This window comes from Acinonyx jubatus, chromosome B2, assembly GCF_027475565.1.
Source record: "Acinonyx jubatus isolate Ajub_Pintada_27869175 chromosome B2, VMU_Ajub_asm_v1.0, whole genome shotgun sequence".
Classification (NCBI taxonomy): domain Eukaryota; kingdom Metazoa; phylum Chordata; class Mammalia; order Carnivora; family Felidae; genus Acinonyx; species Acinonyx jubatus.
The window spans coordinates 34,284,459-34,311,967 of record NC_069385.1 but is presented as its reverse complement, the minus strand read 5'-3'; the positions used below and the strand labels follow the sequence as shown (position 1 = coordinate 34,311,967).

Below are 27,509 nucleotides of genomic sequence, written 5' to 3'. Positions count from 1 at the left end.
GGGGAGGACAGCATGTGGGCTGATAAGGACGAGGTGGTGCAGCCACATTTCAAGGTACTCAGAGGAGCAGGGACCCTGGAGTGTGGCGCGGCCTGAGGCAGTAACCCCGCCTGGGTCTCAGAGGGAAGGAGGGGGAGAAGGAGCAGTCTCCACCTGAGGGAAGCCTTGACAGGGATGTGTGACATACGCTTTTGAACAAGGAGGCTGAGGATGTAGGAAGTTGTGTACCAAACCAGAGGGTTCCAGAGAGCACAAGACACAGTGGAGAGATTGTGGGGCCAGGAGGGAGAGGTTGACTTGGGAGGGGAAGCTCAGAGCAGTCGAACCCAGAGGGACTAGAGGGTTAAGGCACTCAGGAGGCTTGTTTCTTGGGCATTGACCAGAGTAGGTTGGCGTAGCTCTGGGGCTGAAGAGAGGAGCGGCCGCCGAGCTCCTTCTGGACACGGGGTGGACATGGGGCGGGGGCCGTCACTTACTGTTTACGAGGGATTGTACCTGCCTGGAACCCCACCTTGGCTGTGCAGAGGGACTCTAGTCTCCCTGGAGAGGAGTCCGCTCACTCGTAAATCTTATATATGTAACGTATCAAGACATTCCAATTGAAAAAATACTAACATATGAGATAAACTATAAAAAGCCCATCATTTCCTTTTGACCTTTCCCTTTTCACTCCCATTCCTCAGAATAAATCATTGTTAATATTTTGGCATATATTCCCAGACGTTTTACTACTGTGAATTTACATTTATAGACGTACGTGTAAGTACATACATAAATGTGCATGTTTAAGTACATATACTTACACGTATATGTATGTGCACACGTAATGGCACGTGTACACATACACATAAAAATCTACATAGATTCACACAGAAGTAATTTTTCTCATAAACGGACTCATCCTGTGCAGTTTGTTTTACCGCTTGAGTTTTTGTAAAGTTTACTATTTTGAGAGAGAGAGAGAATGCGTGTGCATATGTGTGCCCACGTGCACATGCAAGCGGGAGAGGAGGAGAGAGAGCAGCAGAGAATCCCAAGCAGGATCCACCTGACAGCGCAGAGCCTGACTTGGGGCTTGAACTCACAAACCTGTGAGATCGTGACCTGAGTTAAAATCAAGAGTCCCTCCGATGCTTAACTGACTGAACCACCCATGTGCCTCGCCACTTGAATTTTAACAGTATGTTTCAGAGAACTTGCCATGGCAGGAAATAGACAGCTGCCTTATTATCTGGGGGTTGTTAATTGCCCTGGTTCTGTGCTCTAGTCTCAAGCTTCTTCTTCCGGCTTCTACAGGGCCAGGTGCTCCTGGCGTGTTGAGACGTCTGGTGCGTTGTGTGGTTCCACTTGAACACATCTGCTGTGCTAGTAGGAAGTAGATTGAGAGGCTGAACTTCTCATAAGAGCCCAAGGCAGAGTGTGACCCAGCTGAAGCCTCAAAAACCCATGTGACCTTTTTAAGTCAGAACTTCCTCAAGAGGGACCCTTTAGGCAGATGTATGGCCTCAGCATTCAACCCACATTCCGTGAAGTGGGTTCTTACTGGCATTCCAGGGAACCTGTGAATTGAGGAAGGCTTTTCTTTCTTTCTCCCAACCCAGCTACTGGTGGAGAGGAGAATCTGTTGATATCCCTCCGTGTACCGCCTTGGTCTGGCTGCATATCCCTGTCTGCAGAGCTTTATACAGGATAGGAGCCAGCATTCACACGGTGTATGGCAGGGCGCCCACCCCGGGACTCTGCTGGAGCTGAGCACCCGTGCTGGGCTGGCTCCATCCCGGCCGGCTCACCTTGGTGACTTATGCTGGTACAATATCAAGAATGGAGAGAGGACATGTACATGTGGGGAAATCATTCTTCTCCCAGGATCTGTGTGCTCCTGACACAACTGGGAATGAGGCCAAAGCAATGCGGCTCAGCTCTTCCCAATGCGTTGCCTTTGCCTTTAGAGGTTGGCAGTTTGTTCACTGGATTTTGTGGCTGTTAGTGAGCGTACTTTGATTAACATAGGCCGTGTCATACTTGATGTCCATGTTAGTTTCTTTTTGCACTTAGATTAATACATTTTATTTTATTTTGTAAATAAATTTTACACAGATATTCTGGGTATTTGGCGGGGGGTGTTGTTTGCCTTTAGTCAGTCTTCGTGCTTCCCTATTTCAGGTGTGTGGATATCGGATAAAACTGCACTTTGATGGATATTCTGATTGCTATGACTTCTGGGTAAACGCAGATGCTCTCGATATTCACCCAGTTGGGTGGTGTGAGAAAACTGGCCACAAACTCCATCCTCCAAAAGGTGGTGTCACTTTTTTGTTTCATACTTTAAATTCTGCAAGAACTTTTTTTAATTTATTAGTTAACTTATTTTTTATAGTAAATATAATTTATTGTCAAAAAACCTTTTTTCTTACATGGTGATTTGGAATTTTTAGGAATTCAGACTTTGTTAAGATGCACATAGGCCCAAATTCAAGCTCATTGTTCATGAAAAAAAACCCAAAAACGTGTATTAAAGTGACAGAAATGTAAAAAGTAGAACCCTACGTAAGAGAGTAAACTGTGTCCATGTACTTATTTGTATACAAATTAACATTTGACTGATGCTTAATTTTGAGTATAAATTTTAGTTACAGATTTTTTTCATTTAGTCCCCCACCTACCGGCTCTAACCGGGGCTACACACAGTTGATCCTCGAATAACCCAGAGGTTAGGGGTGCCAACCCCCAGCACAGTTGAAAATCCACATGTAACTTTTGACTTGCTAAAAACTTAATTACTAACAGCCTACTGTTGCCCAGGAGCTTTACTGGTATAACAGAGTCAATTAACATATGTTTTGTAAATTACATATATTACACACTGTATTCTTACAATAAAGTAAGCTAGAGAAAAGGAAATGTTATGAAGAAAATCATAAGGATGAGTGGGCCTGTACTGTGCAAACCTGTGTTGTTCAGGGTCAAAGATACATATCCTTGAAAAAACAGATTTGAAAACTTTGTCCCAACGTGTTTACATGACTGAGCTTATCTACTGATATTTCATTATATAGAAAATCTTGAGAAATTATGAATTGAACTTATGGATCTTAATATTTAGGCACTTACAAAGGAGAATGTAGTGCTAAAAGTTGATTTAAGTGGGGATTGAACTCATAGCAATTACATTTTTATTGCTGAGTTCTTTGTAATACAGTCTGCCAGTGGTTTTGCCTGTTTCGTGTTTACATAAAGATCCAAGAATAACAGATCCCATCTTTTTCAGTCCATCCCTAATGTATTTAATAGTATCTTATTTCCTTCCTTTTCAAGGGTTACATTTGGTATTGTTTACTTGATGTCAAAGATCCAGGTGACTGGTTTGATATTTTTGGCCTGTCTCAGGGCTGTTACTTTTTAATGGACTAGCCATCCTTTGGTTTTAAGTGAAAAATAATGTCAGACTAGCATTTTCAGATGGCTGAGGAAAAAATGAGAAAAAATGAGGGTGAAAAAGAAAATCTGTAAGCCTTTGTATAAATTGACCTCTTGTATATGGCGAATTATTAGCTATTCTTTTCATGCTGCCTTCTGAACTGTAACGGAAGGAGAAGAGAGCACATGAGCAGATAAAATAAAATGCTCAATTTCCTTTTTAAAGGAAATGTTGGCTTTAACAGCATTAAATGTGAAATTGTGAGCATTAAGGCAAGCACATTTCCATTATTGTAATTTGCCAGCATGCTTACTTCATAAATCTTGAATTGTCATTCTTGTGCTGATAGGCTGAAAAGATTTTATCTCTTTTATTACTGTTTTCTCCAGCTTCCCACTTGTTCTGACAAGTTAGCCTCCCAAAATAGAATAGGAAAAATAAATTTCCCCAGATTTTGACTCCTCCAGTTCACTAGTCTACTGCTGAGTAGTTCTGCCTAAATACTGATAGAAACAGCCTGGCAATAAGAAGTGTACCTGGGTATGATACATATTTGCTTCCTTTTGCCTTTTCTTTGTGTCTATTATCATTCATTCAGCACAGAAAATATAATACAATTTGTTGGGAATAAACACAGCCTGTGTAAGAAAAAAAAAATCCATAGTTCTGAATTATGAGTTCAGTTTTGTCTGTTTAAAAAATCAATTATTTGATTTCAGCATGTTGGAGTTGTAGGTAAAAGTGGGAATGGAAACTTAAGTGTGAAATATTTTGATATTTTACTCAATCTGTATATATGTGCTTATCCAAGGTTATAAAGAAGAAGAATTTAATTGGCAGACCTATCTAAAGACATGCAAAGCCCAAGCTGCTCCCAAGTCATTATTTGAAAATCAGAATATAGTAAGTACATCCAAGATACTTTTCCTTTTAAAGGAGGTGACTTTTGAGTGTTTGATAGGATAAAGTATAAATGATAACAAGAGACTAAATATATTTTATTGCTTTGGTAAATAGAGCAGTCTTCATTAAACTTTAAAATTAGCTTAAAATCATTGTGAATCAATGTTTTTTATAGGCATATCATGGTTGTTGTGTTTTATTGAATGGTAGAAGGCTACAGAGTTTGAAACCCAGGTGTAATTTGCAGTGAAAGTGCATAACAGATTAAATTGACTCGGATATTTTATTGTTACTGTCACGTGTTTCAAGTACTGTTGAAATGGGATTCATGTGGTAGATGAATGTAGCCCAGTTTGGATTTACTGCTGGGGAAGAGGATTTACCTTCACCCCGGCTTGTAGCTTTATTTTGCCTATAACAGAAGCAAAGTCTGAATGTGTATGTATTTCCTACCATTTTTGACCTGTATTCCCACTTTCCATTGCATGTTCCCTGTTGCACCTCTGAAGAGGCCCATCATGTTCCACTCTTCTTCCTTGTCCAAGGTTTGGTCTAATTGGAATTAACAGAGAGCAAGCAGGTGCAAAGCCAAAATCTCCTCTTTTATAGCGGATAAAGGCTCAGTTGGAGTACCCACATGGCCTCTGTCTGCTGACGATTGAGCTTCTTGATTCTGAGACCTAGAATTAATGAGATGTACTGGCCCTTCCGCCCCATCACCCAGGCCCAGGAGCACTAGAGCAGGGCAGGCCTGCACTCTTGCAGGTCTAGAGCATGCCCCTAGAGGAGCACAGTGCAAGCTCCGTGCCCTCTAGGCCAGCTTACCCTTAAGAGTACGATGAGTTCCTCCTTTCAGATTCACCAGTCAGGTAACAGTGAGTGAGACTGCAGAAAGAGACGATCATGTTTCAATAATGGGATTCTCTCCAAAAGGAGATGAATATCAGGGGTGGGCAAGACCATCTCACCCACTCCAAACACCTTCCATTTAGGAAAGGATTTTAACCAGTTGTTTTGAGCATCTGTCTAATGGCTGAAAGATTCTCTGATCAAATTAGACATAGCCAGGTTGAATTAGAGAACTGAAGGTGTGTGTGTGTGTGTGTGTGTGTGTGTGTGTGTGTGTGTGTGTGCGTGCGCGCGCGCGCGCGCGCGCGCTTAGGTAACTAATAGAGCTAATGAGCCAGATTATTATTTTAAAATCTCATAATCGAGAGGAGAGCTTAATTGCTGAAATGTAAATACTGCGTTGTCAGCAGCTATTCTCTGTCAAGACGAGGGAGGAAGGTCAGTTAGGTGGAAAACTTAAGTGGCCCGCTCCACGTTTCCTAATCCCTGTCTGGATCTCTGATGTTGAGATCAGTCAGGGATTTGATTAACTGCCTTGAACCGTCATCTTCAATTCTGTGCATTGCTAGCACACAACTGAATCTTGGGCTCTGTGTTTGGTATCCAAGAAGCAATTAATTTTTCTATTTCTGGATTCGTCTACCTCAGAATATTCAAATATCTGTGGTCAGAACCCTGGTAAATAATTTCAGGACTAAAATGTACTGTCCCAGTGTCTGTGCAGCATTAACGCCTGCTCCTTCTATTCATGTGGGATGTATGCTAACATTTTCAGTACGTGGCTGTCTACATTTTTGGAATGATAGCTGCATAATTATAGTAAAATGAGAGATAACATCTGTTCTGCTTAAAGTAATTAGAATAGTATCTGTATACTTAAGTCTGGACAGAGCTTTTTCTTAAGAGGGATAGAAATAACACTCGTGTGTTATGATTGGCATAACTGATCCGAGTACATTTCTCCGAGTTCAGATAGATTTCCTCACACGAGATTCTAAGGAATGCTTACATTTTACTGCACCTCAAGCACTAAATCTTTTTGAGCTATATTATTGTCTTAGTTCCACGTCCCAGATGGCTGGTAATGTTTGGCTTTCCTTATATTACCAACTGTTTTGAATGGCTGTATGTATCCAGCCAGTTCTTTTGGTGCTATTGTGAATAATATCTGTAGTGTTAGGTAAAAGTTGTAATAATTTGCAGCCTCTCATGTATGAAGATGACCTACTTTCAGTAGAGTACTCTTTTGAGAGAGCATTTCAGAAATGGGAGTGAACTTGTACTGACTCATACGCATTTCTAGCCTGATGAAGTGCATATTTTGCATGAAATAATTTTCATTGTTAAGTCTGTAATCAAGAAGAAGAAAAACAAAAAGTGAACTAAATGGCGAAGAAAACTTGCCTAACTAGTATAGCTGTCTAACTGCGGTCCAAAACACATATTAAATTTAATTAAACTCTGTGAGGTTGTGGGTGTCTTAGTCTTGAGGTCCAGATAGTTATTTGGATGTACCAATGAGGCATTTTTTTCCCCCTTCTTGCTGCTTGTTGGAAATTGACCTGGCATAAAACTGGTACATGCTCTTTAAATTACGTGAACATAGCTGATGCATGCCGGGTCCTGGAGCAGGACGTGTAGAGAGGGTGCAGATCTTGCTGTTAAGTGTGTGCTTATCTCTAATTAAATCTGCACGTTTCGTAGACAGTGATCCCATCAGGCTTTCGAGTTGGAATGAAGCTTGAAGCCGTAGACAAAAAGAATCCTGCGTTCATCTGTGTTGCTACGGTGACAGATATGGTGGACAATCGTTTCCTGGTACATTTTGACAACTGGGATGAGAGCTATGACTATTGGTGAGACCTTTTCCATTGCTGTGTGCTTTGGTTCGCAGGTGTATTCAGGTCAATTTGGTGCATGGTTGGAAAACAAAGATGATGCAGAGCTTGTAACAAAAAAGAGCAGTGCTCTGTCCCACTCTTTCACATTTCAGATTTTTCACTCTTTCCCTATTTCACATGGCATGTATTTCTAAATAGCAGCCTTCAGTTTAACTCTGTGCCTTGTATTTTCACTCACTTCCTGCTGCGGAAGTACAGTGTACCTTCCTCCCAACACATGTGCACGTAGAAGTGCATGCAGGTGCGTACCTCCCCCCTCATCCTGGGTGTCGTTTATTGTTTTCTGAGAAGACATGTGAATTTTCCTTCATATTTTTATTCCCCGTAGCAATTTTAACCATTTATAATTGCCAAATACAAATCTATTAATTGAGGAATATTGTTTTTAATCCTTAGAGTTTTGGGATATACTGCATTAAGTAATAGGAACAATATATTATAAACTTCTATAACTGTACTTAAAATAAAGTCATCATATTTTGATTAAGCAATGGGAATAATGATTCCCATATCTAATTCATGTTGATTGATCATTACTATTCAGTTTCCTGGTGAAAGGCATTTCTGAAGTGTTTAATTTCTTCCTAGGACACTGGCGATGAGAACATTTTAGAGCAGTGACAGATATCTTTATAAAATATGGCTAACATTACAGTATTAACTGAATATTAATTTGTATAGGTATTGCTACATTTGAGGGAAGCTTGTTTCCTAACCTTACTTTTTAGTATGCATACGTTTAAAAATTGAGTAGAACCATCAATAATTTCCATTACCCCTCAAATTGGATTCTTAGACACTCATCAGTTTTCCTTACACTGTTTTAAAAAGGAGAGGCATTGAAAGCCATTTGCCATTCACATTTTTAAAATGCTTTCTATTATGCATTATACATGCTTTTTACAGATTTTTTTTTTTTAAGTGTAGACAAGTAGTTCCATGATTACACCACACAGAGTCGAGTACTTTTGAATATTTTGGTGTGTTTTTCCTCAGCTTTTTTCTGCAAAGCATAATCTCCCCATAAGATGTCTTTTTACTCAGTTTGCCATAAACATTTTTATTGAAATATAGACCATTTCAAGCATGTACAAAGGTAGAATAAAAAAATGTAGAATAATAGTGACCCACCCACACCCATTATACAACACTAACGGTTATCAATTTAACACAACCGTTACCATTTGTGTTTCTCACTCTTATTCTCTCTGTATTCCTTCTAAAATCCTAACTCCAGGATTGTTCTGAAGCAGATTTCAGTATCATAGCACTTCATCTGTGTATATTTCAGTATGTATCTTTTAAAGATAAGGATTCTTTTTCTTCAAATATGTAATGTTATGAATGCCATAATGTCACTAAATACTTAACCATTCTTCCCAATTGCCTTAGTTTTGTTTTTGTTTTTGTTTTGAGGCTTGGTAGTATTAGGTCCTATATAAGGTATACACTTTGTGATTGTTCTGATGTTTCACTTGATCTCTTTTAATAGATTCCTATTCCTCTCTATCCCTTCCCCTTGTAACTTTTTTTTTTTAAACATTTATTTATTTTTGAGACAGAGAGAGAGAGCATGAACAGGAGAGGGTCAGAGAAAGAGGGAGACACAGAATCTGAAACAGGCTCCAGGCTCTGAGCTGTCAGCACAGAGCCCGAGGTGGTGCTCAAACCCACAGACCTCGAGATCATGATCTGAGCCGAAGCCGGATGCTTAACTGACTGAGCCACCCAGGCGCCCCTCCCCTTGTAACTTTTATTGAAGATATCACGTCGTTTGTCCTGTTGAGTCTCCTATAGTCTGGATTTGCTAATTGAATTCTTGTATTGCTTACCATGTTCATCTGTTCCTCATAGTCCTTTTTCTTTTTAATGTTTATTTATTTTTGAGAGAGATCGAGAGAGTGTGAGCGGGGGAGGGGCAGAGAGAGAGGGAGACACAGAATTTGAAGCAGGCTCCAGGCTCCCAGCTGTCAGCACAGAGCCCGACGCAGGGCTCAAACCCACAAACCGCAAGATCATGACCTAAGCAAAGCCAGACGCTCAACTGAGCCACCCAGGAGCCCCTGTTGCTCATAGTTCTTCTTGGTGGTTTTTGTTTCATTCAAAATTATCTATACCTAACTTGAATGAGTGAATGGATGAGAAAACTTTAAATTTAGTAACACTGCAAATCTGCTCTGGAGTCAAATGTGTTTCTCCCCTCCGGTGTTGGATGTACTGTGATGTTGGCAGTCCCAGAGTGATGACCAGATCCAATCCTGTCATTAATAAGGGACACTTTAGGGGCGCCTGGGTGGCGCAGTCGGTTAAGCGTCTGACTTCAGCCAGGTCACGATCTCGCGGTCCGTGAGTTCGAGCCCCGCGTCAGGCTCTGGGCTGATGGCTCAGAGCCTGGAGCCTGTTTCCGATCCTGTGTCTCCCTCTCTCTCTGCCCCTCCCCCGTTCATGCTCTGTCTCTCTCTGTCCCAAAAATAAATAAACGTTGAAAAAAAAAAAAAATAAGGGACACTTTAGGGGCTCCTGGCTGGCTCAGTTGGAAGAGCTTGTGACCTTCTCAGGGTCATGAGTTTGAGCCCCATTCTGGATGTAGAGATTACTCAAATAAATTATAATTTAAAAAAAGAATGATACTTTAAAGCACTTGTTGGTTAAAATGAGCACTTTTGGTTTTAAAGTTCTGATTCATTTAGGGAGATTTTTGTTTTTTAGCTTTTGTCTGATTTAAACAAAATGGGTAAATGTTAGTGTGTTATTTTTGTGGTCTTAGAAGTATTAGAGAATTTTAAAAGTGTAAGTCATTTATTTGACATGAGGTGTGTTTCCTTTAAAAACATTCTTCTAAAAAAATAAATAAAAAAATAAAAACATTCTTCTAGAAAAAAGTAATGAAAAGCATGGAAGATTTTGTCACATTCAGTTTTCTTTGATTCCAAATGCCTGGGGAATAGGAAAGATCCTGGATTCTTTTTTTAGAAAGAGCAGAGAAGAAAATTGATCTCTTTTAGTACTGATTTTTATACTTTTATGAGCACAAACTAATTATTTTTAGGACAGAATGTACTTTGAGGAATTACTTATACTATTGACATGAAGCCATATTTTATTAATTGTCAGAAGAGTACAGTGTGTTCTCTTTCTCAATATCCAATTAAGGCACATTGAAAATTGCTAAAGTGCACTGGAATTTCTCTAGTTTTAGTAAATAGTATATTCTTTGATCTTTGAATTCTGGAATGGTTTTTATCTGCATAAATTACTTGTTTAGGTATGTAATTGAGGTTACAAATTGGATCGCTTTCCCAATTTAAAATAGTTGGGAAGTGAGATTGTTTTTTTCCCTTTGAAGTTTCTTTCTTTATTTTGAGAGAGCCAGAGAGTGAGAGTGGGGGAGGGGCAGAGAGAGGGGCAGACAGAGAGAATCACAAGTAGGCTTGAGTGCAGAGCCTGATGTGGGACATTAACTCATGAACCACAAGATCATGACCTGAGCCGAAATCAAAAGTCAGATGCTTAATCGACTGAGCCACCCAGGCATCCCCCCCTTTTTTTTTTAAAGTTTATTTATTTAGATTTTTTTCCCCTTTGAATTGGATAGTGATCTTACCTCATTTTACCTTAGTGGGATATTGAAAACATATACAGTTGACCCTTGAACAGTGTGGGGGGTAGGAGCCCTCACCCCCAGTGCAGTCGCAAATTTGTGTATAAGTTTTGACTCTCCCCATACTTAGCAGCCTACTGTTGACTGGAAGCCTTACTGATAACATAACCAGTTGATGAACTTGTATTTTGTAAAAGTATTATTTACTGTATTCTTACAATAAAGTAAGCTAGAGAAAAGAAAATGCTAGTAAAAAAATCATAAGGAAAACACATTTACAGTAGTGTACTATATTGAAAAAAAATACGTTAGTGAGCCCGTGCGGTTCAAACACCTGTTGTTCAAGGGGCACCTGTATAAGTCTGGGTACATTTGTGGTAAAACATACTTAGTTGCAATAAAACATTTTTTCCCTCCATAGAGGAAAATGGAAACTTAATGCAGGATTGAAGTCATTTTTTTTTTTACGAAAGGAAAATACTGTATCTTAGAATAAAACTTGCTTTACCTCTAGGTTTCCTATGTGCTTTTATTCCTGGTAATTGTTAGCGGCTTAATTCTATCCCCTTGACAGTCATTAGACTAATTAATAATCCTAAGTATCTCAGAATAGACCTAGAAAGGGCTTGAAAGATGGGGAGGAAAGCAGCCATTGAGGTGAGGATGCCCCTGTGCGTAGGCTGTCCTCAACACCTGCTGCCCGAGGACTGGACTCCACGACAGAGCATGCTGTGTGAAGGAGCACCCCTCTCTTCCCCCAAACACTGGCAAGGAACCTTCCTTGGGGAATTCTTACTTGCATGTGATCTGGTCTTTTGGGAACTGGGAAGGCATGGCAGGACTTAGCAGATGATCGAGTAGAATAGCCGTCACAACGGAATTACAGCTTCAGCTTTCCCTGAATCTCAGTCCAGTGTCCCAGTGAGGCAGGGCAGAAAAGTCAACAAGTAGATCAATGAAAACGAGAAGTACTGAGTTACCGAAGTAGAACAAGCATGGGGCTAGGACCTTTTCCTGATTGTCTCTAAGTGTACTCCAAACTTCAGTTTAATTTTAGCGATGGAGTTCTTTTACCTTTATAAATTGAGAGTAATAGCAATATTATGTGTCTCCTCAAAGTAGTGTTGAAGAGTTTGCAGCGTGTTGTTAATTTCTCTTTTTTTTAATACTTTTTAAAAATTTACTTATTTATTTAGATAGAGAGCAGAGGAGGCACAGAGAGAGGGAGAGAGAGAATCCCAAGTAGGCTCCATGCGGTCAGTGCAGAGCCCTACTCGGGGCTTGAACTCACAAACCATGAGATCATGACCCGAGCCAAAATCAAGAGTCAGACGCTTAACACACTGAGCCACTCAGGCACCCCCTGTATTGTCAATTTCTGAGAGCAATGTCAAAGTTAAGAGGTTTGTCATCATTGGGGAAGCATGGGTTGATGGAGGTAATGAGTTACGGAGATGAAAGGAATGTAGGTAGCTCTACACTTCTGCCCCGAGGGGCTCAGGGTCTGCGGAAGGGTAGAAACATAAACACCACTGCCTAGGCTGCAGGGTAGGTGGTTTGTGCTTAGTTATTAGAACCCACCACTTCCTGTCTGAGGGGGCACGTGGAAGGAAGGATTGACTGACTCACTGGAGGGTTCTTGGGGAAGGCTTATTGGAGGATGTAGGATTTGAGCTGGACCATGAAGGATGATAGGAATTGGTACTTAGATGTTGGGATGGAACAGTCCTGGCCAAAGAAAGTATTTGCTTGTGTTTAGGCCCCAAGGGAGCAGACAAACGTATGTTTGGGGAATGGCAGCTAGTCTATTTGAGTGACTTTGTAGAAGGTTGAAGAGATGACTGTATGGGACTTCAGGCAAAGAGGTTTGGCCCTGAAGGTGAAAATTGATTATTGCTTGTTGGGTGGGTGGCAGGGCGGAGGGAGTCCACAGTCAGAGCAGGGTGTTCTGCACAAGGAGAGGTTTGAGCTTGGTTTTCAGGCTGAAGAAATGAGGCCACCGTGAGGATGGTAATTTGGGATGCCTGGTCCTGTAGGAGGGGCTAACGGGGAGAAATGAGCTCCCTTCCCTCTCAACCCAGAGAAAATGAAGAAATGACAAAAATTTGAGTAGGGTAATGAGGTGGCATGTCCTTTATCTTTTCCACGGAGTCCGTGTGTTAGTGAAGAATCAGGTTTTAAGCTTGAAGCAAATTAATAATATTAAAACCAGCCACTGTGGGGAATGGGATTGGACATGAATTAGGGATGAAAGGAAGAACCAGATAACTCAGCCCTGTGAGGTTTGGGGTTTAGCAGCGAAACACAGAGTAACGGAGGCCCTAAGAGTTAGCATATTGGAGCCAGGAAAGTGTCCCTGGGAAATAAGTTGACAGTCATGCCCTGGATTTAGGGAGCAGGCGAGGCCAAGTGTCCTGTATTTCTTCAAAGAATCGAAACCATTATGGCTTGAAATGAGGACTTGGATATTTTCCTTAAGGAAGCATCTTGAACTGTTCTTGTTTGACTCTCTGCCTAGATTTGCAGAACCCAGCATGTGTGCATTGTGTTCAGCTTTTGGCCAAGACTTGATAAAACCAGGATCTCTTTCTTTTCACCTGGAAGGCTTGGCAAAATCACTTATCCTCTTTAGATTTCCATGAAATGAATATATTTTAGCATCTGCTCACCTCATCCTTATAAACATGGGCTTTTCATGATTTCTTTCTTTGGTTTCTGACCTTTTTCAAAGTCCACCAGTTGACTGACTGGATCTTTGCAGCCTTCATGAATAATTCGCACGTACTTGTGAAATGGACTTAAAAAAAAAATATGTTTGACAGGACTTCTTTGATGATATACCTAAAAACCCAAAAGAAAGGAACAGTGATGGACTACCGAACTTTTCACCATTAGTTGTTCTTCTGTAATTACAATCCTTTCTGGTTACATTTCTGGTTTTGAACACTAGATGGGACTAAGAGATGACTTATTTTACAGTATTGGTAGCAGAAAGGATTTCCCAGCCTTCCAGCTTTATTCTAAATGAAGTGTTGTTGGCTGATGGACAGAGTAGATGAAAACAGGGCTATTTCTCTTTTCTCTCTTGAGATGGCTTCCTGTTTATTTTAAATGGTGCCTTTGATCGATATTTAGGCAACATTAAAACCTTAAAGATTCAAGTAGTACAGGAGCGTGTGGCCGAGATACACCACGGTATTTTCCTAAATTGCGATTTATAGAGAAACACAATAAAATCAAAGGAATTAGCAATGTCACATGTTCTTACTTTAATCACCACAAGCCTGGCAGGTAATTATAAAAACTATTTGATGGCTGTATTAGACTCTGAAGAAAAATATTAGAAATGTTGTATATTTTTTATTATTATTTTTAATGAGCCCTACGTGAATTAACACCTTTCTCTAAAAGAAAAACAATCTCTCTGAAATTTATGCAATACATGATGAGTAATAATCTGTAATGAGTGATTGTCTCCGAAAAGAATAGAATAGCTAGAAATAGAGCTTTATAGCCTTGTTTATACAGTTTATAACAGAATACTTTTATTTTGTTTCATTTCATTTCATTTCATTTCAATTCATTTCATTTCAATTCATTTCATTTCATTTCATTTCATTTCATTTCAATTCATTTCAATTCATTTCATTTCAATTCATTTCATTTCATTTCATTTCATTTCATTTCATTTCAATTCATTTCATTTCATTTCATTTCAATTCATTTCAATTCATTTCATTTCATTTCAATTCATTTCATTTCATTTCATTTCATTTCATTTCATTTCATTTCATTTCATTTCCAGTATAGTTAACATACAGTGTTATATTACTTTCAGGTGCATAATATAGTGATCTAGCAGTTCTACCCATTACTCCCATCATGACAAATGTGTCCCTAATCCTGTTCACCTGTTTCACCCATCCCCTCACCGGACCTCCCCTCTGGTAACCATCAGTTTGTTCTCTAGTGTTAAGTCCATTTTTGGGTTTGTCTCTTTTTTCCCCTTTGTTTTGTTTCTTAAATTCCACATTTGAGTGAAGTCATATGGCATTTGTCTTTCTCTGACTTCTTTTGCTTAACATTACACTTTCTAGATCCATCCATGTTGTTGTAAATGGCGAGATTTCATTCTTCTTTATGGCTGAGTAATATTCCATTGTGTATCATGGGATACCTTCTTCATCCATTCATCTTTTTTATCCATTCATCCAGTGATGGACATTTGGGCTACTTCCATAATTTTGCTATTGTAAACAATGCTGCAATAAACAAAAGGACACATATATCCTTGTGAATTAGTGTTTTTGTATTCTGTGAATAAATAACCAAGAATATGATGACTGGATCATAGGGTAGTTCTATTTTTAATTGTTTGAGGAACTTCCGTATTGTTTTCCACAGTGGCTACACCAGTTCGCATTCCCACAACAGAATGCGTTTTAAGGAATTATATTAACATTTTATGAAAATGTATCATTGTAAGAAATGTACCAATTGCTGTATGAACTTCACATTGACCTAGCAGTGCTTGCTTTCCTTTCACATTTCTAAAATAATGACATACACATACATACATAACCCTAATACATAGATTAAGAAAAATAATAGTGTGAGGAAGGGTGGTAGGAGAGAACAAGTGAATAAAGGGAGAGGAAAGAAGAAACCTTTATAAATATTTAAAGATATTTTTCACTGAAATAATTCCGAGAAAAATCAACATTAAATTGGAGCTGTCTCATCTCACTTGTTACTTACTGTTCAGGACTACTAATGTGTAAGGTGGTTTGAAAGAGGTAACTATATCCCATTCACCTAGAGCATTTTTTAGAATGTTCTTTGTTTTTCACTAGTCATAAGATGTTTTTTATTCACCAGAAACTCTAACCACTGTGTTACCTTTCTGGCTTTCTATCTGTTAGTTTTCCATCCAGAGGGCTGTGTTGAGACTTGCTGATCTTTCAGGATAGACTCAACAGATCTGGTTAAAAGAGCGCACTGGACTCTTTGGCATCCATTAGACCACTGTTTTCCAAAGTGTGTTCTACAGAACACTGGTGTTCCACGTGATGTTAATGGATTGCCCACTAAAGCAGTGTTTCATAGTTAAGTATCTTTAGGAAATGCTAGGTTAAACAATTTGAAACTTGTTTGCTTATAGTATAATTTCACAGTCTTCAGTATGCTAATGATGCATTAAATATTTTGACCGTTTGGCCCTGATTTTCTTTTTTAACTCCATTACACCCTTTATGTTTGGGGACACCAATGGGGATTGTTCTACCAACTTTTTTTTCTTTTTTTTGTCCTTTACAGATTTTAATTGTGATCTGTCTCTAGATGCCTCTACATTTATTTTGTAGTATTGTTATAACTATTCCTTTGTAACTATAGCCTCCACTGCCTTATGTTGTGTTTGCCTGGCAAAACCCCAACCCTGGTTCAACTAACTTTATGCCTACCTCATGCTTGTGCCTGAGTGGTTGAATGTGGCTAGAGAAAGGCACGACATGCTCACTGGTCTGACTTCACATTCATGACTGCTAACCTCTGGTGAGCCCTAAGGCCTGCCCCACAATCCTACTAAACAGACTCCTGTCTGTTCTTCCATACCACTCAGTTCCACTCCTTTTTCCCTCAGACGTCTCTTAACCTCCATTTCCCACCCTCTCTCTCCGCTGATAGCCTTGTGTCCTGGTCATTGAAGAAAAAGACAGTCAGGGGAGGCGTCCTCGTGCTCCCACTGTCGTCTGGTGGGTGTATTCCTGATCTCTACCCATCGACAGGACCCTCTGTGTGACGGTGGGTGTGCCTGCCCCTGCCTCAGGGGCCCAGTCTCACACACAGGGTTCCATTTCCTCACCAGGTCATCCCTCTTTGTTGATTATTTCTACCAGTATCCAAACAGGAGAAAGGATTTGGCAGGTTTTTTTGATAACTGGGGGAGCCCTAGCACATAGAACACTGATCATGGTTGGTCAGCATGTATTTCTTGAATAAATGAAGTAATACTTCCCATCTTTTAAAAAGAGTTTTATTTTAAAGTAATTTTAAACTTAAAAAATAGTGTAGAGTGCGGTGCCTGGCTGGCTCAGTCGGTAAAGCATGCGATGCTTGATCTCACAGTCATGAGTTTGAGCCCCACGTTGGGGATAGAGTTTACTTTAAAAAAAGTAGTACAGAGAATTTACATATATTCTTCACTCAGCTTCCCCCTGAGTATCTCCCAACTTGAAAAAACAAAAACAAAAAACAAAAGTTTCCTTTTGCTATCTAATGTTACAGGTCTCTGTTTCCTTTTAAAACAGCTACTTGAATGAATATGTTTTCTGTACCAGCTGACTCTGTCTGCTGTCCTTCCATTTTCTCTTAAACCCACCCTCTTCCAGCTTTTGCCCTTTCTTATTCCCAGCTCCACCAGAACAGCCCTTGCCAAGAATGTTAATGAACTTCACATTGGTAAATCCAGTAACCAGTTCTTGTTCTTTGATCTAGCGTGAGCATTTAACTTAGTTGATTTCTTTCTTCTTGCTTTCCTTCTCTTATTTTCTAGTCATTTCTTCTTGGGCTTCTTTGCCTCCTACTTCTTCTGTTCTCTCTCTATACTCATTCTCTGGATGGCCTCATCTCTGTTCATGACCTTAGACATCATCCCAAATGCTGATGCTCCCACAGTTACATCTTTACCTTTGATCTTGTGTTTGAACTCCAGATTTTCATGCTCATTATCTGTTCGGCTTCTTTACCTGTTTGTCAAACATATTGATAAAACAAACAAAAAGCAAAAAACCTCTCCATTCACCATTTGGAATGCCATAGACTGTGTCTCTAGTCTTCCTATCTCAGGAAATGGTCCTACATTCTTCTGGTGGCCCCTGCCCCAAACCTTGGGATGTTCCTGACTTCTTCACATCACTCACATTCTGTATCAAATCTACCAGTATATCCTGTTGGTGTTTCCTTGAAAATACAGACCCAAAAACATGATCGCTTCTTATTATCTTCACCACCAGCACTCTGGTTCAGGCCTCCATCATCAACTCTTGCAAAAGCCTCCTCACAGCCTCATCTCGGTTTCCAATGTGGTTAGTTGTCTGCAAAACAGTCACAATAATTACTTTAAAAACATGAATTAGATTATGCCACTCTTCTGCCTAAAACCCCCTACATGATACTGTAGTAAACATCATTTTTCTCTGAATAAAATCCCAAGACCTTACCATGCCTAAAGGCCCTTCCTGAAAGTATTTCCTGTTCTCTGCTTCCTTCAGTGTGTTCCTGACCCAGCTGTGAGACTCCCACCTCACACACAGCCTTTGTACTTGCGTCCTCTCTGCATGGATTGGCTTTCTAGTGTGCATTTGAGTGGCTCAGTTCTTTCTCCACTTTCTTCAGGTGTCACCTTATTTGAGAGGCCGCTGTGACTGTGCTGTGTAAAGGAGTATCTTTCCATGTTTGCTCTCTGCTTCCTTCTTCCACCTCTTGTCTGCATCGCGTTGTGCCACCAGAGTATTTATTTTGTTAATTTGTTTCCTGTCTCTTCCCGGAATACCGCAGCCTCCACAAAAGCCGGAACTTCGTATGTGTTTTATGTGCTGCTGTCTCCTCAGTGCCTGTCCCAGTGTCTGGTGCATTATAAGCACTCAGTGTTTGAATGAGTGAGTGAGCAAATGAATGAATGAAATGAGTTGTGTGTACGATGAGGAATACATGGAACAAGTCTGATTAGGAGCAACGAATCAGATGCCAGATAAGGCATAGTGATAAAGAGGTCTTGCAAAAATACATGCCTGACTGAAGGAAAGATGAGAGAGAGGAGAAGAAAGAGGTGAGGAAAGGAAAGGAATACCTCCTCTTAATACCTGGCCGCTGCCATTCTAACAGATGATAGAAGCGTGTTTGTTTTTCCAGGGTGATCGAGCTTCGTGCTTCTTGCACGTTTGCCCTTAGAGATGCTGAAATAACTTTAGCTTGCCTGTGTATATGATTATTTATGTACACATTTATTTGTATTTGAGAATTGATCCTGATCGTTACAGTTTTGTGATTTATATAACCTACAGGTGTGAAGCATCGAGCCCACACATTCATCCAGTCGGGTGGTGTAAAGAACATAGAAGGACACTCATTACTCCTCCAGGTTTGTGTTTATTATGTGTCTAATATTATTCTTCATATGCATCAGGAGTCTGCAAACTTTTTCTGTGAAGGGCCAGATAGTACATAACTTTGGCTTTGTAGGCCACACATCTCTGTCACAACTACTCAATTCCAGTTGTAATGCACAAAGCAGCCCAGACGATAAGAAATGAATGAACATAGTTGCGTTGCAGTAAATCGTTACTTGCAAAGAACAGGCAGCTGGTCAGGTGGTAGTTTGCTGTCCCCTGATACACCTGAAAGTATATACATTGGCTTGGTCCACAACAGAGTATCAAAGGTTGTCTTCTTTGGAAAATGAGAAGTTCTTTTTAAAAAGATCTTTATTTCCCAAGTTGTCATTCATTTTTAGACTTTTCATTCATACACATTTAAATATATTATCTGACCACAGAAGTCAGGTGTCTAAAGCTTTAGTGAATGTAGAGAAGTGGACATAGGGGACCGCATTTGTGGGTGGAGCCTTGACCCACATGTCACAGTCAATTGTGACAAAAGTACAATGTTCACATTTAAGTGAGTACTTGAGGCTTTAGATTTTTTTTTTTTTTTAACCTGGATCAGAACTTACACATTCAGTTTTCCTTTTTCTATTGGAGTGTAGTCTCCAAAACAGATTTTGCACCTTTATGCTGGTCGTACCTCTTGTTCGTTTTCTGCAGTTTCCAGGTACTTCAGCCGTCTGCCTCTGGCCCCGCGGCCCCTTCTCAGCTTCGCTGTCTCTGATGGAGAACAGTGTACCTGCTGACGAATTGTTTCTTTGTTTTATGTCATGTTGAGTTTATTTTCTTATGCCGAAGAACGGATTCTTTGGCTTCATCATAACCAAGACAGTGAGTTTCCAAGTGTGTCGCTGTTGAAGGTGCCAGGGCTATCATTGGGTGAAAAGACAGGGCCATCAGCTGATACAGAGCATCAGCTGCCCTGTTGCTTATGGGTACTCACGTGAGTGATGCAAACTTCCGTCATCACAGGCAAAGGGTAGCCCCTCGGCTGGCTAAGAGCTAATTTGTGGATGTTGCCAGCAGCACAGATGCATCAAAGCCTCAGTTTAGAGCTTCCGATACTTGTCTCATTCCATTTGAATAGCTGATTTCATGGGGAAGCTTGTTTCCAGTTCCGTGGTGCTGTGTCTTTGTGTCTGATCACTTCCTCAGCCAGGGGACCAACCGTCCCAGGGATGCCTGAGATGAGTCCCTTCGGCTTTCTGAGTTTTCTCCTAGGTTAAGGAACCAAAGCCCTTGTCCTTCACTGATTTGTAGAGCTGTTTTGAAGATGAAAGAGCTTTAACTTAAACCATAAAGTGTTAGTAAAGCAAGACACTAACAGATGCCTGGCTCAGACATGGAGCTGCCTGGAAGGTTTTCCTGGACAGCTCTCCTGTGTCCTGTGGCTCACACACTGTTAGCAGTCAGTGAATGTCGATCGCACACTTACCTGGTGTCATTGTTGCCATCGGAGTTGCTGTAAGGATTTCCCAGTTTGGTATTGGTCCATTTTTTTTTTTTTCTTCACCACCTTTATGGTCATAATCAGAAGTCTGGTATATAAACACAGAACCAGTGAGTAACAGTGCTTGGTTATGTCGTCACAGCACTGGCTTAAGTACCGTGGGAACGGGTGGTGTAAGGCATGATTGCTGACTTCCAACGCGAAGCCGATCACCAAGTCCTCTGTCTCCCTCTGTGGACTTTCATATCAGCGGAAGAGAAGAAAAACATAGCTTTCTGACACATTTAAAAAATCTAAATTACATGTTCAAAAGTGCCAAACACAGCAATATGAGTAAACACCACTGATTGTACACCTAAAAATGGTTAAAATCATATATTTTATATGCTGTATATTTTACCACACACACACACACACACACACACACACACACACACACACAAGTTTAAAAAGAAACTGTCAACGGTTTGTAAGGCCTATGCTGATATTACCTTGGTGCTATGACAAAAAAGATGCCCTTTGTCCAGTCCCTGTCCCTGAGGGCAGCTTCCTGGCAGGGTCTCTGATGTCCCGTCTGAGAAGGACCCTAGTCACTTGCTGTTCCTAGACAGCAGCTCTTCTGCCCCTCCCGTTAATTCATGGATCAGCCCTGCTGGACTCCCCACATTCATGTTTTTTCCCAAATATGTAGCATTATCTCCTGTTTCCAAAATTAAAGCCTTTATGACTTTTTAAAATGATTTTATCTTGAATTATCCAATTATGCATTAATACATGCTTGTTTTAAAAATTTAGAACGTTTGGGACACCTGGGTGGCTCAGTCGGTTAAGCGTCCGACTTCAGCTCAAGTCATGATCTCACAGCTCATGAGTTCAGGCCCCGTGTCAGGCTCTGTGCTGACAGCTCAGGCTGGAGCCTGCTTCGGATTCTGTATGTGTGTGTCTCTCTCTGCCCCTTTCCCACTTGCTCTCTGTCTGTCTCTCTCTCTCAAAAATAAACATTAAAAAAATTTTTTTTTAATTTAGACTGAAAATAGAGACAACAGTTGTTCTGTCTCATAATAGTTTGAGTTTGTCCTTGTATCTCTCCAGAAAAATCATTCTGCCTCTGTTTATACACAAACACCCATATGTGTACAATCAGCTTTAATATTATTTAAACTGGGCAAGATACATTCCTTAAAAATATGTTGTAAAATATTTGTATTTATAGAAATATATTTGCATACTTTTTAAACTTTTATTTTGTGGGGTGCTTGGGTGGCTCAGTCGGTTAAGTGACTGACTTTGGCTCAGGTCATGATCTCACAGTTTGTGAGTTCGAGCCCTACATTGGGCTCTGTGCTGACAGCTCAGAACCTGGAGCCTGCTTCGGATTCTGTGTTTCCTCCTCTCTCTGCCCCTCCCCCACTCGCGCTCTGTCTGTCTCTCTCAAAAATAAATAAAACATTAAAAAAAAAGTTTTAAGCTTTTACTTTGAAATAATTTCAAATGTACAGAAAAGTTGAAAGAATAGGATGGAAGTCATCGATACCCTTGACCCAGAGTCTCATTCAAGTTCATCAGTTATATCAGTGATGCCATTTGTAGCAAAAGGATCAGACATTGCACTCGGTTGTCATATCCCTCTACTCTCCTTCAGTTAGGCTCTCCTCGACTTTCATGACGTCAGTGTGTTTGGGAATTTGAGATTAGTCATTTTGTAGAATGCTGCTGAATTTGGGTATGCTTGGCGTTTCCTCGTGATTGGATCCAGGTTCTGTATTTGGGCAGGAACATCACAGAAACAGCACCATGTTCTCCCTGCATCCTGAGCGGATGTCAGTTTGTCTCACTATTGATCTTTTACCGTTAATTGACCAAGGTGGTCAATTACTTCTTCACTTCTCCGCTAACATAGTTATTTTTTTCTCTGTAAGTACTAAGTATTTTGTGGAGAGATACTTGGAGATTGTGTAAATACCCTGTGCTTCATCCCCATGTCACTCACTAGTTTTAACATCTGTTGATATTTCTCGTATGAATTATTATTCTGACAGTTGCTAAATGCTAATTTTTTATACCATCATTCCTTGTACATAAGCAGTTGTTATTATTCTGCAAAGAATAGCTTTTTCATCTTCCTCTTTATTCATTGGTTAATTTATTTCCGTCTGCATGGATTCATATATTACTATTTTCATCAAGGGGTTATAAGCCATAACCAGCATTGCTTACTTTCATGTCCCGATTTTCCCAGATTTGGTCCGTGGGAGTCCCTTTAAGTCAGTTACCATGTCCTTTGACATGTTCTTTGAGAACTTCATTCTTTCTGGCACAGCAAGGCTTATCTCGTACTTTCCCTGATTCAAGCTAAAATCTAAACAGTGGATGTGATGATGGCTACGGGGTGACGCTGCCTCTGTTCTCTCGGAGGATATAGTTAGGAAATACGTTCATGTAAAAAAGTTATATTAATGCATATTTCTGTACCTATTTCGACATTGAAAACAAAGAATTATATCCTTAGCTCCAATTCATATCCAAGACCACAAAGTTTATTCTAGTTTCCTACTTTCTCTATTTTTTCGGTCAGTGAGAAATCTGCCTTCCTTTATCTGCAGTATATTTACAAATATTTTCAGTCCTTTTTAAGTAGCCAGTTTCCCACCACACTGAGTCACTATTAATTCCTGCTCATGTCTGCCTAATGGATTTTGGACTCTGGAGGAAACAAAAGGGGGCAGGAGGAAGGAGGGATAGTTCTTTCTGCATATTTTATTTTATGAATAGTGTTCCATGACTTGATTGTGCTTGTTTGACCTAACAGTATGATGACATATCTGGAATATTTCACATATTAGTGTATGTAAGTCTGCTTTATTCTTTTTAATAAATGCTTTCTATTTCATATGTACTATATATATATGTGCACATTTTCTATATTGTTATTAAACTTATTTTTACACTTTTTCATTGACAGCTGTGCATTTGTCTTTGTGTGCATGAGATTTTATATTAGTAGAAGAAGAATTGCACATTAAAGGGCATTTTTGTTAGTGTATGTATATCTGTATATAGGACTTACCAAGAATATAAATTATACATATACGTATATGTTATATTTTCATTTAGAAGATAGGAGTCATGATCAAGATGAAAGTAATTATTACAGTTAGGTCTGAGTGTGTTATTCACTTTAAAGTTATTTGGAACATGAACGTAATTTCCTAGATTATGGTAACAATATCTCATAATTTTATAGGTCAGTTTGTGGTTCTGTCATTCTGGTTAAACCTAACAGGGTTTGCTTTTTTCTTAGGTTATCCAAATGTGAAACATTTTTCTTGGGATAAATACTTAGAAGAAACCAATTCTTTACCTGCCCCTGCAAGAGCTTTCAAAGTGGTGAGTTAATACATTTTGCACTATTTCACTCATTTGTGTTGGCAATAGTGTTCATTCATTGAAATTGCAGAACAGAGACGGTACTACTGAGCCAGAAAGAGGAAGAGGAGGGAAACAGAAGACCACAAAAGATGTTTTTGACTTCTTACAATTTTGAAAGTCAAAATTATTACAGAGATTTTTTTGTCGTTGGCCTCATTTTGAACTTGTCTCCATGGAAAATAACTGCTTGAGTTGGTGTGGAATGAGTTGTTGTGATCTTACAGCGAACTTCTGTTTTTCCAGCTAGATACTCCGAAAAACCGAAACAAGACAGGACATTGTTTTCTAATAAAAATTGTGTTTGAGGGGCGCCTGGGTGGCGCAGTCGGTTAAGCGTCCGACTTCAGCCAGGTCACGATCTCGCGGTCCGTGAGTTCGAGCCCCGCGTCGGGCTCTGGGCTGATGGCTCAGAGCCTGGAGCCTGTTTCCGATTCTGTGTCTCCCTCTCTCTCTGCCCCTCGCCCGTTCATGCTCTGTCTCTCTCTGTCCCCAAAATAAATAAACGTTGGGAAAAAAAATTTTTTTTTAAAAATAAAAATTGTGTTTGAGAATTCCTTTGGATTTGTTTATGGCAAGCTGACATGCTGTTTTTCTTTTTATTGCTATTAATCAGCATGTTTGATTATCAAAATATAAGGCCATTTGCTTTTATTGTAGTATCTTTCTAACCCAGAGTCCTTGCATCTTACATATAACTTGTTAAGATTCAAAGGAAACCTCATTTCTCGGCAAGGGAAGAATAAGTGATGAGAGGCATTTTAAATTTTTTTCGTTTTTCTAACAGCTTGCTTAATTATTTCTATTTTTCATAAATTTAAAGAAGAATATGTTAAGAATTTTAAGAATGTTTTTAATGTAGCATAGTCTGTCGTAAGTAACACTTTTTAAAATGATTTATTGTGTATAAATTGCTAGGGTTTCTAATGATAGAATTAATTAGGGATATGGGCCCAAATAATAGGAAAAAAAAGAACATGAAATATTTTTGAGAAAAGAAGTATATTACGTGAAGAAAAGCCATGTAAAAGAATGTGTATGGTTCCATCTGATAGTAAATTTAGGATTTAAAAATGGATAATTAGAGTTCTGCCTTACTTAGGAATTTTTACCTGACTCTCTAACTTTATCTCAAGCTGTACAAAGAACCGCATCGCTCTTTGCTTGAACTCGATAAAATCGTATCGAGATCAGTCTGCATATCTCGTGTCACACTGAGACCTGAGAGAAAACTACGATTTCCTTAGTTTGGCCTTTAGGTGCCTGGCATTGATTTTTATCCTTTGCGTAATTTTCACACTTAATTCTCCGAGCCACAGTTTTGTTACAACCACTTCACAGAACAGGGGTGTGAGGCTCAGATGGTTTAAGCAATTTACCCAACATACCCTTGAGCTTGCCTTCGACATCCTGCAACTTTTCCGGAGGTTTACAGGTTTCTGCTGAGTCCTGAGGTGGAGCTAGCTAAGGTGTGGGAGGAGAGGTATCCTTTCTCATTCCTGTTCTTACAAGAGTGATTTCATCCCATACGTTTTGATGGCTAATTTTCTTTTTCTAAAGACGTCTCCTGCTTTTTGTTCTCATGGCCATTTCTAGTCTCTGTCACATCTCTGCCACTTTAATGTTCTTTCTTCTGTTTCCATAAATAATTTTTATGCTTGTTGATTTTTGCCAAGATGCCTCCTCCCTTTTTGTAAAAAGAATTTTTTTTTAATGTTTATTTATTTTTGAGAGAGAGAGAGAGACAGAGCATGAGCAGGGGAGGGGCAGAGAGAGAGGGAGACACAGAATCCAAAGCAGGCTCCATGCTCTGAGCTGTCAGCACAGAGCCCGACGCAAGGCTCAAACTCACAAACGGTGAGATCACGACCTGAGCCAAAGTCAGAGGCTTAACCGACTGAGCCACCCAGGCGCCCCGCCCCTCAAGACACCTCCTTCTAACTAATGAGAAAAACTTCTTGCCTTCCCTATGCCTAATCAAATATCCACAATATTTTGCATTTTCTCTTAAGGTCTTTTGCTTTCTGTTTCCTCCGGCTGGGTGCTCAGGCTGTTTCTCTTGCTTCAGGGTTTGGCCGTGTGATTTGGGATTGTGTTTTTTTTGATAAGGACAATGAGGTCCAAAGCTACTGTAGGAACTTGGGAGTTTGAAGGTCGATTCTGTAAATAGCTTATTATTCTGTCTTTGTGACACAGAGCCTACTTTCTCTTCCTCTGAATCTTACCATGTAAAATTTTCTGTATGGCAGAAACCTCCACATGGATTCCAGAAAAAAATGAAGCTTGAAGTCATAGACAAGAGAAATCCTATGTTTATTAGAGTAGCAACAGTTGCAGACACGGATGATCACCGAATAAAAGTGAGTGTTCTCTGTTGTGGTTCTGTTTTGTCTTTTGTTACAAGATAACTTGGATGGAAACTTCGGCAGATACTTAATTTGTGAAGTCCTAGAATTAAATCAGTAAGACTACAGGAATATGAAAATAAAGTGGCTGTTCATCTTTGTCAGTATTTATCCAGTGTTTTCCTTTAATCTATGCAAGAAGTTCTCTTTAGTTATGACTGACATTTAATATGTTGTATCTACTTTCTTTTTCCGAGCACACACTCAGAATGTGAAAAGTCATAGATAAGAAAGGGATTTCTTCTGAATACAGTGCGTCATTCTCCAATACAATGCTCTTTTTTTGAAAACTTGAAGATTAATTTTGATGGGGCTATATTAGATGTAGAATTTTCAGAAGAAAAGTAAAGAAGGATAGCCCTTTCATATAGGACAAGGAAAGAGAAATGATTGTATAAGAAAGTCAGGTTTTAATCAGATTTGGATTAATAAAAGCGAAGTACCTCTCCGAGGGTAAGCGAATGTTCAGGAAGGTGGCTTCGGTCTGTCGTGTCCCGGGTGATGAAGTGAAGTGTAACAGTGGTTCCAGGTGAGGAGCTAGAAGTTATCTCTGGTTCTGGCTTCTGTGTTTCCTTCGCCCTCAAATGAGAGCCCTGTTCGTTCCACTTACTTCACTGTGAAAACAGCAAGATGTTAGATCTACGTGGTGTCTTGCCGGCCCTTACCAGCTAACAGCGTTCTTCCACTATTCAACATATGTGGTGGTGACAGTGCAGGGGGTTTATGTGACAATCACAATTTTATCTGGGAAGCAGAGGCTCAGGAAGAGTTGATGAATTACTTATTAATTCTGGCAGTGGCAGAACTAAGTCACAGCCCTAAACTCTAGGAGTCGAAATTTATGCTCTTTAAAAAAATAAATATTGTGGCGCTTGGGTGGCTCAGTTGGTTAAGCACCTGACTTCATTCAGGTCATGATCTCGCAGTTCATAGATTAGAGCCAGCCCCACATCGGGTTCAGTGCTGGCAGCTCGAAGCCTGGAGCCTGCTTCGGATTCTATGTCTCCCTCTCTGCCCCTCACCCACTTATGCTCTCTCTCTTTCTCTCTCTCAAAAATAAATAAACATTAAAAACTTTAAAAACAAAAAATAAATCACATATTCAACTATCTGTAATAATATATAAAAAATTATAGAAGAACATGGAAAACGTGTATCAATGTGGTTTTGTATAAAACAGAAATTTTAATGTTTAATTAGCTATTTTTAAGATTGTATAATCATGCAGTGGTTTGGAAATTATAAACAGTGCAGAGTCTGTTAACCTTTTTCAAGTGTATTTTCCTATTAATTGTCCTTGGTGTGATAGTAGAAGTCATAAAGCAATCAGAGTATTTTAGGACTAGAAGTATTTTTTAGATAACCTAGGCTAGTGATTCAAAGAAATGTAGAAC

The 27,509-nt window shown here is 39.7% G+C and overlaps 1 protein-coding gene and 1 long non-coding RNA gene across 11 annotated transcripts in view; one reads left to right on the top strand and one right to left on the bottom strand.

Moving 5' to 3' along the window:
• Positions 1 to 27,509, top strand: part of L3MBTL3 (L3MBTL histone methyl-lysine binding protein 3) — a 127,704-nt gene that overhangs the window by 45,044 nt on the left and 55,151 nt on the right. For all 10 annotated transcript variants that reach the window (XM_015072736.3, XM_015072716.3, XM_027056924.2 and 7 more), the window contains 6 exons: positions 2,164 to 2,299; positions 4,230 to 4,321; positions 6,875 to 7,026; positions 18,736 to 18,812; positions 23,586 to 23,671; positions 25,960 to 26,070. In XM_015072736.3, coding sequence (XP_014928222.1) covers positions 2,164 to 2,299; positions 4,230 to 4,321; positions 6,875 to 7,026; positions 18,736 to 18,812; positions 23,586 to 23,671; positions 25,960 to 26,070 — 654 coding nt within the window. The remainder of the gene's footprint in view (positions 1 to 2,163; positions 2,300 to 4,229; positions 4,322 to 6,874; positions 7,027 to 18,735; positions 18,813 to 23,585; positions 23,672 to 25,959; positions 26,071 to 27,509) is intronic.
• LOC128315524 (uncharacterized) lies at positions 14,398 to 27,137 on the bottom strand. The gene is made up of 4 exons (XR_008298341.1): positions 26,559 to 27,137; positions 19,475 to 20,372; positions 17,648 to 17,766; positions 14,398 to 14,934 (listed from the first exon to the last, which is right to left on the bottom strand). It is a non-coding gene; the product is annotated as an uncharacterized LOC128315524 (long non-coding RNA).